This window comes from Rhinolophus ferrumequinum, chromosome 4 (assembly GCF_004115265.2).
Source record: "Rhinolophus ferrumequinum isolate MPI-CBG mRhiFer1 chromosome 4, mRhiFer1_v1.p, whole genome shotgun sequence".
Lineage (NCBI taxonomy): Eukaryota > Metazoa > Chordata > Mammalia > Chiroptera > Rhinolophidae > Rhinolophus > Rhinolophus ferrumequinum.
This window is the reverse complement of record NC_046287.1, coordinates 71368315-71386270: the sequence shown is the minus strand read 5'-3', so window position 1 is coordinate 71386270 and position 17956 is coordinate 71368315. Positions and strand designations below refer to the sequence as shown.

General features: G+C 33.4%; 1 protein-coding gene across 2 annotated transcripts in view; it reads right to left on the bottom strand.

The window, feature by feature from the left end:
* TUSC3 (tumor suppressor candidate 3) overlaps positions 1-17956 on the bottom strand; it is a 149615-nt gene that overhangs the window by 60732 nt on the left and 70927 nt on the right. For both annotated transcript variants that reach the window (XM_033105008.1, XM_033105009.1), the window contains exons 4-6: positions 16300-16440; positions 12374-12514; positions 11946-12035 (exon numbers count right to left, since the gene is read on the bottom strand). In XM_033105008.1, the coding sequence (XP_032960899.1) occupies positions 11946-12035; positions 12374-12514; positions 16300-16440 (372 nt within the window). The remainder of the gene's footprint in view (positions 1-11945; positions 12036-12373; positions 12515-16299; positions 16441-17956) is intronic.

Below are 17956 nucleotides of genomic sequence, written 5' to 3'. Positions count from 1 at the left end.
TTTATCCCATAGTCAAGACTAGTTTTGTGACTTATCATATGATCTCTTCTAAAAAAAGGTCTGTATGTGCTTGAGAAGATTTCATATTCTGCAGCTAACGGATGGAATGTTCTACATGTCTGTTAGGTCCATATAGTCTAAAGTATGGCTTAAGTTCCACGTTCTCTTATTTATTTTCTGTCTGAATGATCTACCCACTGTTGAAAGTGGGGTATTGAAGTCCTCTATAATAATAGTATTTTTGTCTACTTCCTTTAGATCTGTTTACTAATATATTAAGCAATATATTATCAATATATTACCTAAATTTAATGAACTCTTATCATTAGATAACAACCTTATCTTTTGTTATCATTTTTGGCTTAAAGTCTGATTTGTCTGATATAAGTATAGCTACTCTGTCCTTCTTGGTTTCCACTTGCATACAGTTATCTTTTCCATCCCTTCATTTTGAGCCTATGAGTGTCCTTAAAGCTGAAGTAAATATCTTACAAGTAGCATACAGTTTGGTGTTTTATTTTATCCATCCAACCACTCTATGCCTTTTGATTGGAGAATTCAATACATTTATATTTAAAACAATTATTGATAGGTAAAGACTCACTATACCATCTTATTGTTTTCTGGTGTTTTGTTGTTTCCTTCTTCCTTTCCTTGTCTTGCTGCCTTCCTTTTTCAACTGATGATGTTCCTAGTGATACACTTTGATTCCCTTCTCTATCTTTTCTGAACCTACTGAAGGTTTTTGCCTTTTGGTTACCATGAGGCTTACATACAATTTTATATATACAACAGTCTATTTTATACTGGTAATAATTTAACTTTGATCACATACAAACTCTAATCTTTCACTTCCCCCCTTTTATGTTTTTGATGCCACCATTTACATCTTTTTATACTGTTTGTCCATTAACAAATCATTGAAGCTATAGCTATTTTTAATAGCTTTGTCCTTTCACCTTTATACTAGAATTTAAGTAGTTAACACATCACCATATGACAGGATTAGAATATTCTGAATCTGATGATATGCTTACTTTCACTGGTGTTTTGTATATTTTCAATGTTATTAATTAGTGTCTTTTCCGTTCAGCTTGAAGAACTTTTCTCAGCAGTTCTGTAAGGCAGGTCTAGTGATAATAAATTCCCTCAGTTGTTTATTAGAGAAAGTGTCTTGCTTTTATTTCAAAGACAACTTTGATGGGTATTTTTGGTTGGCAGTTTCTTTCTTCTGTACTTGAATATATTACCCCTTCTCTCTAGGCCTGCAAGATCTTTGATGATATATCTGCTGATAGCCTTCTGGGGATTAGAATAAGATTTTTCTGTTACTTTTAAAAGCCTCTCTTTTTAATTTTAGACATTTTATTATAATGTGTCTTTGAGAAGATATTTTTTTTTAATTGAAATTCCAGAGTTACCTATTAGCCTCAGAAGTTGGATGTCCAAATCTCTCCCCACATTTGGGAAGTTTTCAGTTATTATTTGTAAGCTTTCTACCCACTTTTCAACCTTTCTTCTCCTTCTGGGACTCCAATGATGCATTCATTATTTTTCTTGATGGTGTCCCACAAGTCCTTCAGTATTTCTTCATTTCTTTTCATTCTTTTTTTCTTTTCACTCCTCTGACTGAATAATTTAAATTGATCTGTTTCTAGCTCGCTGATTCTTCCTTCTGTCTGTATGGTTAAGTCTGCTGTAGAAGTTCTCTATTCAATTCTTCAGTCTGATTTTTTTCTTTCAGAACAACAAAAAATCTTCTTTGTTGGGCAATTCCTGGATCTCCATTCTCTGGGGTTAGTGACTGGATGTTTACTGTATTCCTTTGGTAGTATCATATTTCCCTGATTCTTTGTGATCTTTGTAGACTTTTGTAGGTGTATAAGTTTTTTAAGGAGCAGTCACCTCTTCCAGACTTCATGGACTGACTTCGATAAGGGAAGCTTTCATCTATCGGTGGGTGCACAATGGAATCTGCTGTCACCCTGAATCTAGTGGTTCAGGGCACCAGGTGGGGGCAAGGGACATGAAGTCTCTTCAGCTCTGGTCAATGGGCATGGCAGTAAAGGTTAAAAGGTACCTTGGTTGCCTCTTGTATCACAGGGCCCTGAAATGGCTGCCAACACTGCTCCTCAACTCCTGTGGGGGCGGGAAAGGACTCAGGCGGCTGGCGTCTTACACTTGTATAGCAAAAGAGGCCTGGGTGGGCTGTTGTTGGTATAGTTCCCAGGCTCTTGTGGAGTGGGTAGGAATTCAGGCAGTTGGCATCAGCTAATGCAGATACAGATGGGGTGAGACCTAGGGCAATTTCCAGGTGATCCGTTGGCTTAATCAGTGGCAAAATTAGCTGAGTTTTCCTCAGAGCAGGTCTGTGTAAAAAGCAATCACTCCCACTCTGTGTCTGCAAATAATAGTCTCTGCTTTTCTTCCTTGATCCTAGCTAGCTCTATACATCACCTTTGTTGGTGATGGGGTGAAACTGGGTGGGGTGAAACTCTGGGTGGGATGAAACTGAAGCAGACAGTTGCAAAGTTCCTCAAAAGGCTGGAGAAGCTGTTTGCTCACCCTGCTCTTCCTTTTTACGAGAGGGGAATTCTTTCTAGCTAGGAAGTTCCTTCTCATTGATGAACAATGCCAGCATAAGTGATGGGATGACACAGGCAAAATGGTGCTATCTACTTTCTCTTCTTGTACGATTAGTCTCAGGTTTTTGCTGTTGTTCCACTGTGTTGCTAAAACTTCCTAAGTGGACTCTATAGGTCTCGCAGAGCTGGTTTTACTTGTGGATAGCTAGCCAATCATTGATCTTCGTGGAGGGACAGAGGCTGTGTTCTCCTGTGTTGCCATTTTTTGCAAGTACCACTTTTAAAAGTTACATTAATTATCTCAGCCCATTTTACCCTTATTAATGCTAGATTTTATGCATATGCTAGATTTTGATAGCTGGACATGTAAAATCCAGGTTGTCTGGAGTTTTACTAGGATTAATGAAACAGTAAAGAGGGAGAGCGGTATGAAAGTTGCAAGTTTTTAGAACTACGGTGAATGAAAGAAATGCTAGGGAAAAAATGAGGAAAAAAAAGACTTTCTCTAAAATGAGAATACCTTTAGTAATGACTTAATAATCAGTGATGAAGTATACATTACAACTCACTGAAGAGTTACAGGTAAATGATTGCTAGTTATATTTATAGTGTATTTCAATAAAATGCATAATTTAAAATATGTTGAAGGTGATCCATGCTTTCAGCACTTAATATATTAACCAATCAGCAAACTAGACATAAATAATGGTTTCTAGTGGTCAAAACCTGAAATATAAGAATATCATGAAGACATATCACTATGAAAGATGAAAAACACTTCACTCTCACATAAAAATAAGGCACTGGTACAGGGACAATACTTTTAATATCAAAATATACTGTCAGATACTATAATTACTTAACAGGAAATATTATTTTGAGACATAATACTTTCAAAAAATTTAGGTGCCATAGAGATTACCATGATAATAATGCAGATATTTCTTCTTCATATATAAGGCTTGAAATAGATTGTAGGAATTGAAGAGTTGTAGGTCTCCTATAGAAGAATGGAAAGTGGTATGGCACTATGTGGTCAATTTTACATATTTTCAGATACTATTAAAATTTTTTAAAAGCACGTACCATCTTTGTTCCCATATAAATTTGAGTATGAGAATAAGTTGTATTCTCATATTTATTTAGGTATTCATTTGCATATCCAATTAAATTGAACTGGACAGATATGTATCTCAAAGATTAAGAGCACAAGGATGTGATGCAATCTCATAAAATGGGGAAAGGATTCCTAAAGGTTCATAGTTCACATTTGGAACCTGAAACTGTAACTTAAAGATTTAATAAGTACATAAATTACAAATCAAATATCAGACACAATATATGGTGACTATTTCATAATGTTCCCTTTATTATTAAAATATTGTTTTCATTCTGTTAGTGAAAGAAAACTGTAATGTTACCTTTTAGAGCTTTTGACAGATTCTTGAAAGATTTGATGTAGGACACAATTTTATTTCTTGGCAGAAATAAAATGTTGCTTTTCACAGTAATTGCTTCTTTGGAAGAGAATTAAAGCATCTTTGCATTATTAACACAGCTTTACTAGCACATCAATTATAAAATTCATTTTAGGAATGAGGCTTATTTTAGAATATTATGAATTTCAATGGAGGGTTTTTTTTTTTTACTGTTTTTACACTCAGGGATAAATAAAAAATTGTAAGTTATAGTAGAGGCATGCGATATTTTAAAATTGTTTTAAAACAGTTTATGGCATACATTAACTCTGTATTTCAATACACAGTTTGGGATAAATCCAAATTATATATTTTGGATAAGTCGAAAATCTTTCAACTAGATTAAACTTCAGTACATGTACTTAATAAGTCTATATAGTCTGATAAAGAGGGTTACAAAGATGAGTAATATTCCAGTTCTGTGGTTAATATCATTTCATCTTATTAGTGGACAAGATTATGCAAAAAAGATGTGACATAAAACTGAAAGGAATAAATGAGACAAATAACTACCATGGCCATCCACAATAGAACTTTACAGTCATCCAAAGTCATAAAGAAACAACTTTATCAAAAAGTAAAAAGAGAGAGGAAGATGGTTTTATAAGTGTAGAGAAAGGAGGAATGTTATTCCAAGATTGCTTGTAATAAAAGAAAACATATTATGTATTTACTGTAAACCAGAATTAACAGAAAACAAAATACAAAATACATCTGATTCATTTTTCTACCTGCATTCTATTCTAATTTATCCCTTTCTCTGTGGGAGGGTAAATTCTTCTTCTCTGTTTTCTATTTTTTCTTCTGAAATCACATTTATTCTGGATTCTCAAAGAGAATATTTAACTGTATTAGATTTAAGTTTGACATATTAAAACACATTACCATATTGTAGTTCTATAATTCCTCTGTGTATGTGCTTTCAAAGTTTTAATTACAAAGTACAAATAAACCTTACGAGGGAAAACCATTTTTTTTCAGATTTACTTACCATTTTTGAAATGCTGAAAATATAACTTGAGTTAGTATTTGCAAAGAGGTTTATTCATCTATTCTGCTATTTAATACCAATCTATCATGTGTGAAATGCTTTGCTAGGAGGTGAGGATATAAATCACATGATCCTTCTTAATTAATTGCCAGGATCACAGGTAACAACAGTTGAAAGGAAGTATAGGAGCAGTTTGGGTTGGCTCCAGAAGTTGGTAATCAAGATGAGCTGGAGGTCAGGATCAAGAGTGCATATAGTCCACTGTGAAGATGGAAGTCAAAACGAGGTGGAGAGGAGGTACGGTGGAGATAAGGCAAGGAGTTTTACCAAAGGCAACTAGACAAAAACTTTAGACATCAAAAGGAATAATATTGTATGTCCACTATAAGGAGAAAATATATATATATACATATATATATATACTATATATAGGAGAAAAAATATATATATACATATATATACTATATATATTATATAGTCACATAATCACGGAAGGTAGATTATAGCATAAGGAAGAAAGTCAGTGGTATTATAACAGCTATCTAAGATGTCAGAGGGGTCATCTGAGATTAAAAAAAAATAAACAACAGCAACAAAAAGATAAGGTAAAGCTTGCAAGAGATAACATGCAGGGTCATAGCAACAAAATGACCATGGTACAGAGGCAAAATTCTACAATAATTCCAGTTTCTGATACCATGCAATGAAACAAGCAAGGCTTTAATGACTAAGACTTGGGCAAATCCATATCATACTGTCTCTCTCCACTAGTCTATGAGCTTCAGGATGTATCTGTACTTCCAGGGCAAATATAGTACTTTTGATGGGCTCTGAACAAATATTTATCGATGGCAAAATAAAGGAATGAATAACCCAAAAGTTAGAATCCCAATTCCAAACTCAACCATAAGTTTTCTGCATATCTTTAGTATCTTTAGTATATTAATTATTGTCCTTCTGAGTTTTGTTTAAAAATTGTCTTTACAATTTTTGACCCTCTTTGTAGGTGGTATGAAGATTACAACAAAACTAGTAAATATCCTTGCAAATATTTCTATACAAAATTATATTTACTTCAAATAAGCCCATATAATTTTTAACTTATAACTAAAATATGTCCCTCAGAGAGCTAGCATATACAAAATCCCTGAAACACGAACGTGAATTATGGCTGCCTGACAAAGAAAAAGTGCTTTATTAATGATAAATTCTAGATTAAGCAGCATGCCATTTTGCAATAAAATGCTGTTGTATGTGCACATAGGACACAGCTCTTAGCTTTATTAACAACTAAACTGTAATGCAGTGAAATTTTTTGGATTATATTTGGTAAACCCATAGCAATCTTCAGGAAGCAGCTAAAAGCCAAATCTTGAAACAAAAATCCATTTATATTATGTTGGGAGTTATAACCTAAGTATAAGCTTTATTTCCTTGAATGCATTTCCTTCAAGATGATTGTTTTTTTAACAGCAGAAAATATCTTTATGTCCCATGTAACTACACAGTTGTATAGTTTCCCTTCAGCTACACAGTAATGACTGCTTTTCTGATGACTTTCATGCTGTTAAGTGGACCATTAGTACTTGACTTGTGCCATTACATAGCATCTTAATAGTGACAAACAAATAAACTTGCAAATCAGCACAGCATCGTACTGCCTGCACTATTAATTTTCTTTACATTCTCTGTATTCATTTACATTTTAAGTTCAATGCAGTGAAACTTACTCTGGTAGCATTTTTAAATTCTTCTATGCATGTCTTATTCCCCAATTAATATATGAAAATGAACAGTCACCAACATTACAAATATGTTTAATATTTCTAAATACTAATAGCTAAATGAAGACCCAGCAACATATCCCACAGTCCTATTAGGCTTGCTTGACACAGTTTAGTCCAGTTAGAAAACTGACTAAAACTGACTTGTAAAAGCAAGAATCAGAAGTTCAGAGCTGACACAGACCTATTACATATCGATTCTGTCGATGGCCACAGACCACGCACCATTCTGATCAATGTTTCCCTAAAGTGAATGGGCAGGAGGGATGAATAGCTCAGAGGACTGCAACACATACCACTTCTGGAAAACACAATGCAAAACACAAGCCCTGTTGACAGAGCATCAGTAACAAACCTTCTATAAGGGTGCAAATTGTCTATCTATATAAGAACTGGGAAAATGGGTAGTAAGGATGGATATAGGTAGGTATTCTAAAATATGTATACATTTTCTACACTTTTCCTTGCGGGACTGTTTATAAGACACAAATGATATTGGTTTAAGAAATTATTCACTATTGATAAGAAATTTTGAACATTTGTTATTTTTTTCAGAGCATGATATCTTAAACACCAGTTCAAAAGTATGTTTCTTCATGATTTCTTTTCTCTGCTTTGGAATCCACTAGAAAAGAAAAAACCTAGCACATTATCAGACGTTGCAGGAGACAGCATCTGAGTGCACTGCCCATATTCCTGGCCCTGACAATGTCATGCACTACAGCCTGACTTCCGTCACCAGCACCGCCATTTTTTTGACTGGTTGGATTTCTTTGACAGCTGATGTCCACCAGTTTGGGTAGGCAATGCCTTCCCCAAGGAAATAGCACTCAATAAGTGGTGAGAGTTGGTATATAAATACCTCTGTTCTCTTCTCCACTAGGGCAGGAAAACTGATGTTTATGTTCTACACTGGCTCCCAGAGATTTCCCAGCAGGAGTAAGCTTCAGCCGCCTTATGACTAGGTGCCAGTAGTGGGTACATGCCCCCACAGTTGTGACAACCAAAAATGCATCCAGACACTACCAAATGTCTTGGAGTTGGTGGGGTGGGTGGGGGGGAATTCATCCCTGCTTGTATGACATGAGTTTTACAGCCCAAACATCCTTTCACTACTTCATGAAAGACAGCCAATCAATCTAAAAGGGCAGTAAAGTTTAATGTGGCACTGGAACATAAACTACTTATAGCTAACTTGAACTTGTACCTAATGTTACAAGGTTCCAGAGTTAAAAACATGGAAAAAATAGCAAGGGCTGTGAAGCTTATGTTTCTAAGACATTACTTAGTGGGGTTACAGAGAAAGAGCTACGCTTTTCATGTTTTGGCCCAACAGTAGAATCTGTTATCAGCTTGTATTTCCCACTAGTAGCTTGATATTGCAACGACAGCATGAGGCAGAACACAAAACACTCTGGTAAGATAGAAGACAGATGCCATGTGAGGTAAAACAATATTTCTCGGGAATAAGTAAAATAGATGTAAGCATACTGGTGAAAACAAAATGAACTGTAAGGAATTTCATAAGCACAAAGAAACTGTGCACAAATGACCATTTCAATAATTCCAGATATTAATGGAATTTCTCTTGTACTTTGTAATTCTGTTGTCCGTTTTGCATTTTGATGAATCCCTATCAGTGTTTTAATAAGAAGGAAGGCAGAGTGGATCAGGCCCCTGGGATCTGCTACCATCTTAACCCTGAAAATCTCTATTCTATTTGGCTGTCATTTTTTTATAGCATCATATTGGGAATGTTATACTAGACCTATTCCCTTTGTTAAACTGTGTGTATGTACAAGGTTCATGTATGGCATTTGCTTAATGTAAGAAAAAGCCTACTCAATTTTCAGGGGCCTTTTAAACTTTCTGCATTTCTCATTGCTCTATAGCTTAATGCAACAACATTCTCTTTAGCCTATTAGCTATAGATAGGCAGCGTGCTTTACATACTATGCTCTCTCCTTGATGAAGTGACAGTTTTAATTGGTACCTAGTTTTTATAATTTTCTAACTTTCCATATTGAGCACTTATTAATTTTATGATCAGAAAGTAAATTTTAAAAGCAAAAGTTGAAATAGAAAAAGTCAAAGTATCATATTTCAAAGAATATTTGGAACAATCAGATCATAGAGAAATACATTCCAGGACTATACCTGGCCATACATATCTTGAAGACTCTAAGGTCTTACTAGGCCTTAGCTGTATTAATTAAAAGGAATGTGAAAATTATAGAGGTTTCATGACCTTAAATCCATATTTAGTCAATATCTGTACAGAAAATAGTACGTCTCACCTAAGATTCATAGTGTTTAACTCTCAGATTTCTTAGAGATTTTATCAAAATTATAAGATGGATTTTAGCATCGGTATTTAACCACTGTTAGGAAATACATATATGTCTATATAAATCTATATATAGATATATATAGATAGATAGATATGTAAATATAATATACACACACATATATACACATACATATAAATGTATATATGTTTGTGAAATTTAAATTTATATTTTAAAATAATTTAGTCTAATTATTATCAACATAGTCTTCAAATGACTCAATCATGTTATAAGATACACCATGCTACCTTGACTATTTTCTCTTAGAATGTTACTTTTCCTCATTTATAAAATTTTATTCTATTTCACTGAACGAGCTAAATAGCCTCATTATACTTAATTTCAAGTCCTACATGGGACTTTCTCTTTATATATATATATATATATATATGTTTATTTATATATATAAATAAACATATATATATAAATATTTATATGTATATATATATACACAGATTAAAATATTTAAAAAATTACCAAAGAAGGATAGTGCTACTTTTCAAGTTAATATCTTGAAATTTAAATATACATATACTAAAAAGAAACCATTTACTATTATTATCCTTGTACTAGACAATCATTTTAAGTACAAATTCTGAACCACTAACCGTTTCATTAATAAAGCAAAGTTAATGTTCTATTTTGTTCCAGTAATATAAAAACACATTATTATGCAAATCAATTCATTAAAACAAAACTCAGATCACAAGTATGTTGACATTATGCGTATGAAAAAGCAGGAAGTTTTGCTAAAATGTTAAAAGGTAAAACAAGACAAGAGCTATGTACTAATGAGCGAGGTCCTCCTGCCCCTTTCAGCAGTGCTGTATAGGCAGATCGAAGGCCCTGTCTATGCTGCTTGGCAATTAATGTCTCACAAAAACCGAACACTGCATCCACATCTCTGGCCAAAAGAACACTCATGCAATCGTCTTTGTAACAGGAAGTTCCTGTATTTCCAAGACTTACAATTTCTTTTCCTCAATCTTTATACTTTATTCAACTATAAGAAAAAAATATATTTTTATACAATATATGAGGCAGGGTGAAGAGTTTAGGACAAAAATTCATCTTTCAAATATCTTGGTTATAGGCTTAAATTTCATCATTTCTCTACCTTTTCATTAAGATCTTGAAAAGCTGAAAGTTTTTCCCTTTTAAAAATACAAAAAATTGTATTTTCTTAATGTGCTACCTGGGCCTTTGGAGTACTTTTTCCTAAAGGCCATGGCAATCTCTATAGGCAAAAGTGTTATTCATTTGTGTGACGAGTTGAAGGTAAGGGAATAATTTATTGCTAAATAATTACTTCAAATTAGTATTTTTTCTAATTTAATTTTGAATATTAAAGGCACTCAAATTACTCCTCTCTCTTTAATGACAGATTTAAAAAATATGTACACATGGCAAAAACCATGTTGGAATGGCTATGGCAGCTGACTATCCAGAGGCCAACTTAGTCTCCACACCCTTGCCATCTATAGGAAATATCTGAAAATTTTCACAAGAACATGAAACTAAATTGAAGTTTATGATTATTACGTAGTATCAATGACTATGACTCTGATAATTTGCAACTAGTCCCTAAAACCTGATTGGGCATTCGGAAACATGCAAAGAATAAAGTTAATTAGATCCCTATATCACAGTTTTAAAAGAAGTTCAGAGAAAGTCACAATGTAGGAAGAAATAGCTTGTTAGCTTTCTTTAATACTAAAAATATATGAAGTACTGTAAGCAATGAAGCAAAAACCTTATAAGTTTATATTATATACATTTATGATAGAGAATTTGTAACATGATTTGCCATGTGATAATTTTATTCTGATCAGAACCACAGTTTTAGAAATTACTCCAGGTGTAATGGGGATATTGCGGTTATGATTTTTAAAGAAGACTTTACCTTTTAGGGTCACCTACTAAAATATTTATGTATGAAATGAAATGAAATGATACGGCACAGTTATTTCAAAAGACTCCAACAGCAGGTAAAGAGAACCGGGTGGGAAAATAGATAAAGTAACATTGGTCGTGAGTTGGTAATTGATTAAGTTTGGTGATGGGTAATGAGGGACAGCATTACATTATTCTCTCAAAACCTGAATATTTTCCAAAAGCTTGAGGAAAAAGGGGCATATTTTCAAACAGTTATAAACCTTCACCAACCTAACACTAAGGCCTCATAGACAGCATTTTGCAAAGTTGATCTATTATAATATTTCCCACCCACCAAAAGGAAACAGAAGACAACAAACTAAGTTATATATATTCAATAGGAGTTACTAATGTGAACTCTGCAAGTGATTTAACTACACATCAATTTCACTTTCAATTTTGAGGCAAACAGTTCCTAGCATTCTAATATAATGACTACCAGAGTTCTTAATAATTATGTTTTAATCTCTTCTGAAGTAAATTAAATTTACCATTGGTGGGATACTGACTATAAACTATTTTATTTCCTCTTGTGGCATTACATATTATTGCCATAACAGTATACAAAGTTGAAAAAATAGATTATGCGTATAAATTTGAAGTGGTAAATACACTGAATTTTTTAATGAAAACTAAAGCAGTCCTCACCTTAAAAAATCAATATATTGTACATGTGTGTATGTATACGGCAGAGGTAGTAAATGAAAAGAGAAAACACATAGATTTACATATAAAACCCTTTCTTACTAAGTACTAAACAATTTCTGATTGCTATAGGAGCAGGATTAAAGTTGAGAATATTGATGCTTAGGATATGTACCTACCACTTGTCCATTGTGTGGGTTCTTATGAGCATATGGAGGTCCACGGATATGATTCCACATCTGGCCAGAAGTCATAGCAAAGACTATACACTGAAAGACAGGGTACGATGTGTTTCCATTATAGTAATAATCTGGCTCATTTTGTTACTATTACAGTGTTTTCCCGAAAATAAGACCTAATCGGAAAATAAGCTGTAGCATGATTTTTCAGGATGCTTGTAGTATAAAATAAGCCCTAATGCATCTTTTGGAGCAAAAGTTAATATAAGACCTGGTCTTATTTTCAGGGAAATACGGTAGGGCTTATTTTATATTACGAGCATCCTGAAAAATCATGCTAGGTCTTATTTTCAGGGAAACACGGTATACAACTTATGTTATTACACAAAATAGAAAGAAAAAAAAAAGAGTACAATGTGATAACCTACCAGAGATACCATGGCCCAACCAGTCTTGTTATAGATGAATTCCAAGTTGTTCCTTCTTAAATAGAGCAAACCACCAACAAGTGACACTAACAGGGCCAAAGCAATGGTGCCAGAGTAGTTGGGTGGTCTGAAGACGCGAATCTGCAAAATGCAATGAAAATCTTTAAAGTGAAAGAAACATATTATTTTTTCTCTTGACCACATTCTAAGTCCTTCCAGTCTTCATCACAAATAATTTACAAAGGTGCCTCCTTACTTTTTATACCTGGCACTACCATTTCTTTTACTCTTTAGAAGTCAAAAATATATGCCTTAAAACATAATGACTATGTAAAAAGACTCACTCGTCATTTAAGGTGAATACAGTTGAACATATGCAAAACCTACTTATATTCAACCCAGAGTTGTTCTTCATTAACAATGAAATGGGAAAATGGGATCACCTGGTAAGGAGTAAAGGTGACATGCAGGTATATTATTTGTATTATTTCAAATTGGGACTTTTTAAAAAGGCTCTTTAGAAATAGCTTCATTGAGATATAAACCACATATCACACAATTCATCCAGAGTCAATTCAATGGTTTTCAGCATATTCACCAATATGTGCAAGCATCACCACAGTCAGTACCAGATAATTTGAATCACTTCAAAAGGAAGTGCCATGCCCTTTAGCATTCACTCCCTTATTCCTTTTATCCTCCAGCTCTAAGCAACAACTAATATACTTTCTGTCTCTATAGATTTCTCTATTCTGGACTTTTATATAATATGTAGTCTTTTGTAACTGGCTTCTTTCCCTTAGCATAATGTTTTCAAGGTTCATCCTTGTTTTAGCCTGTGTCAGTACTTCATTTCCTTTTGTGGCTGAATACTCCACTGCATGAATATACTACATTTTATTTATCCATTAATCAGCTGATGGTTATTTGGGTTGTTTCCACCTTATGGCTATTATGAATAATGCTGCTAAAAACATTCTTATATAATTTTTTGTGTGGGCATGTTTCTATTTCTCTCAGGTATAAATGTAGGAGTGGAACTGCTGGATCATACGGAAACTCTATGTTTAATAGTATGAGAAACTGCAGAACTGTTTTCCCAAGTGGCTGCACAATTTTGCATTCCCAATAGCGGTGTATGAGGGTTCCAATTTCTCCTTTTACTTGTTAACGTTTATTATCTCACTGATTTTAGCAATCTTAGTGACAGTGAAGTGGTTTCTCATTGTGAGTTCCATTTATCTGCATTGCACTGATGACTAATGATGTAGAGCATCTTTTCAGATACGTAAAGGACATTTGTATACTTTCTTTGCAGAAATGTCTACTCAAATTCTTTACCCCTTTTTTAATTAAGTGGTCTTTTTATGATTGACTTGTAAGACTCATATATACAGAGGGTGCCAAAAATGTATACACATTTTAAAAAAGGAAAACAATTAAAATTGTCATACTCAATACATAACAATAACAAAAGATAAATACAAGTCACATTTGATTTCTGCAATACAAGAGGTGCTCAAAGTGGTTATCATCAGCGTCCAGACACTTCTGATTATGGCGAACTACTGCTTGAGCAATATTCACCAAAGTGTCCACTATACATTTTTTGGCACCCTCTATATATATACTAGATGTTAAGTCCCTTATAAGAAAAATGATTTGCAAATATTTTCTCCCATTCTGTGGCTTGTCTTTTACTTTCTTGATGGTGCACATTAAAGCATAAAGACTAAAGCATAAAGACTATTTTTTAAATGTAGACATAATTGGTATAAACTCATGATGTCCCAGTATGTACAGATATTAGTTCTAATAACATCTGACATTAAAAGAAACCAAGGATACAAAGAAAGATGACTAACTGAGTGCTGGGTAGGTTCAATAGGTAGATAAAAGATGAGCCTGAAATAACAGATGAGTCAGAGATGATCACATTCCCTGCTCTCAGATTTTACTACAAAACTACAATAATCAAAACAGTATGGTATTGGTAGGAAAACAGACACACAGACAAATGGAATACAATTGAGAATCCAGACATAAACCTTCACATATACTAGCAACTACTTTTTGAAAAAGGAACCAAAAACACACAAAGGAGAAAGGAAAGCCTCTTCAATAAATTTCACTGGAAAAACTAGAAAACCAAATGCTAAAGAATGAAACAAGGCTGCTGATATCATACACAAAAATTAATTCAAAATGGATTAAAGACTTAAATAATAAGACCTGAAACAAAAATACAAAGAAGGAAAGATAGGTACTAAACTTATGGACCTTGGTCTCAGAGGGGTTTTTGTGAATTTGACTCCAAAGGCAAGGGAAGTAGAAGCAAAAATTAATGAATGGGGCTACATCGAACTAAGCATTTCTGCACAACAATAGAAACCATTCAACAAAACAAAAAGGCAACCAACCAAATGAAAGATATTTGCAATGATACCTCTGATGAGGGGCTAATGTCCAAACTATAAAGAACTCAACAACAAAACCAAACAATCCAATTAAAAAATGGACAGAGGACCTGAACAGACACTTCTCCCAAGAAGACAAACAGCCAACAGATATATAAAAAGATGCTCAACTTCACTACCTATAAGGGAAATGCAAATCAAAATCACAATGTGATACCACCTCACACCTGTTAGAATGTCTATTATCAACAAGACAAGAAATAAGGGTTGGAGAGGATGTGGAGAAAAGGAACCCTTGTACACTGCTGGTGGGAATGTAAATTGGTGTAGTCTCTATGGAAAAAGTATGAAGGGTCTTCAGAAAATAGTGCTGCCATACAACCCAGCAATTCCTCTTTTGGGTATCTACCCCAAAAAAATTTAGAAAAAACTTATTTGTAAAGATCTATGCTCTGTTATGTTCATTGCAGCATTATTCGCAATAGCCAAGACATGGAAACAACCTTAAGGCTATGACTGGATAAAGATGTGTTTTATATATATATATATATATATATATATATATATATATATATATATATAGGCACTTTACTCAGCCATAAAAATGATGAAATATTGCCAACAACATGGGTGGATCTTGAGAGTATCATGCTAAGTGAAATAAGTCAGATGGAGAAAGACAAGGACAATATGATTTCACTGATATGTGTGGGATATAAAACAAAAATCAACAAACTCACAGGCAGTAATAGTGCATGACATTTACCAGAGGGGTGGGGGAAGGATGAAAAGGGTAATGGGGATCAAATATATGCTGACCAAAGAACATTAGACTTTGGGTGGTGAGCACAGAGTGTAATATACCATGCAGTATTAGGGAACTGTACCCTCAAAACTTATATGTTATTAACCAATGTTACCTGATAAATTCAATTTAAAAAGTAAGGAATAAACTGATTTCCTCTTAAAAAAAAATTTATATGACTAAGAATTTAAATTATCCTCAGTTATATCCTTAACTTAAATTTTATAGCAAAGACATAACACATAGTGTGAGAATAGTTATACCAATTTACAGTCCCAAGAACAGTATATGAGAGTGGAATTATCTCACATGGCTCATAAAAATTGGGTATTAATTCTGTTTTTATTTGTCCAAAAGATAGAAATTATACATCTTGCCTTTTCTTTAAAATGTCTTTGATTCCTAATACCGTTGAGCAATATGCAGTACACTTTTTAGCGCTGAATTTATTTTGTGCCTAACTCACATACTATTTAATGGTTCTTAAAATATCAATGAACCATTATTCTAAAAACCATTTAAATTCACCTAACTCAAAGTTTCGCTTACACCTTTTTGCTATCAGACAGTTTTCTCTAAGCAAGGAGCTAATGCTCCACTGAGAAATTAAAAAAAAAAAAAACAAATCCTGTGGCCTTAGTACAATGCTGTAACAATCTAAGCTAATTAGGCTATTATTAAAACTGTGGGGGAAAATAACATACATGAACATCCGTTCTGTCAGCAATCCACTTTGCTAGTTGTTCAGCTGCAAATCCAATTCTTTGAAGGTCAAAAGTATCAGCTCTCTTGGGTCTGCCTTTTGGAGGAAAATGCATGAATGTAGGAGCAGAGTTCATATTGAGCTGTAAAACATGAGACAGAAAATACTAAATATAGTACCATTACAGCAACCTTTCTAATCATTATTCTAACATTTCATGTTTTGTTTTGTTTTTTTTCTGCATGAATTTTGGAAAGATAGCATTTATTATGAAAATCCAAGTGGCTTTTCAGAGCTTAATTACTATTTTTATTCACCTTAATGTACTGAATAAAAAGAAAACACAAATTTAGCTGTTTGATGAACCTTCACATTTAACATACATCATTGATATTCTCAGCTGTATCTTCTATATTTTATCAGTTATTTCATTCTTTTTCTTTTTAGAATTCTATAGTAAGAGTAAAGAATGAATTAATTCAAAGTGCAAAAAAGAAATACTGTAATTTTTCAGTTTCACTTCTTAAGGAATTACAGAAAAAGGACTTGCATCTGATGAAAATACAAATGTATTATAAAATTAATTTTAAATTATAAGTGGATTGACTTCTCTATTAAAAATGTAAAGACTTTTAAAAATGATAACAGAAGTCAACATTTTTGCTCTAAACAACTTGGATTTACCAGACTGTAGGAGAAATCCACGATAGTCTTTTTCTGTTCAACTTCTCTATTAATACAACTGTCTTAAAATGGTTGTTTATTATTTTCTAAAGACAATTTCCATTTGAAAAGTACACTGAATAGAATTCTAGTCTAGAATAGATAGTATTTATTAGTAATAAAATATCTAAAAACAAATATTAGGTTAATTTACATTGAGGAGTAACCTGCAAAAATACATACAGATTAAATTCTTGCTGCCCAGGAATTAGGAAAAATGTCTCAAATGAAAAGAGAAGAGATTTTTTGCCCTGATTTGTAATACAGTTCAGCATTTCCCATCAAAATCAATATCAAATCTAATGACACATACATTAGGTCAGATGACATCAAGGTAAAGACGAGAGCAGTACCAGCGCTGAGCTTGCATGTTATGGTCAGTTACTAATGTCTGTTAAATTGAACAAAACGCACTTTCTTCCTTTGTGTTTTCTCTCCCTCCAGACTTTGTTCATGTGTGTTTCCCTGATGGATGCACAAGAGATGGCTACAGTCAACATGTAAATATAAGATTTCAAGGGGGAAAGAACAGTCAGAAACTCCATATGAAGGCTTAACATCCTAGAATATGAAGAGTTTAAAAGAAACCATATAATTCAAAGCTTTCATCTGAATTAAAATACACAACTTCCCTAAGGGTACAACAAAGCGGGGTATAACACAGACCTAGTTTCTAGTCCAGAGCTCCTTCTAACACACCATGTTCATGAACTCCTCGGCCTGCTGTCAGACACTTAGCCTCAGACATCACACAGTATCACATATAATGGAAGTCATTTTCCCAGTAAGTTCCCAACGAGCCAGGAATTGACAAATTTCTGCACTTGTTATTAATATTATATTCAGACACCACGCTACTGCCGATGGTGCTTTAAAACATCAGTTTAAAAGTGTACTTCAACAAAATGTGATTCAATGGTGAATGAGAAAGAAAA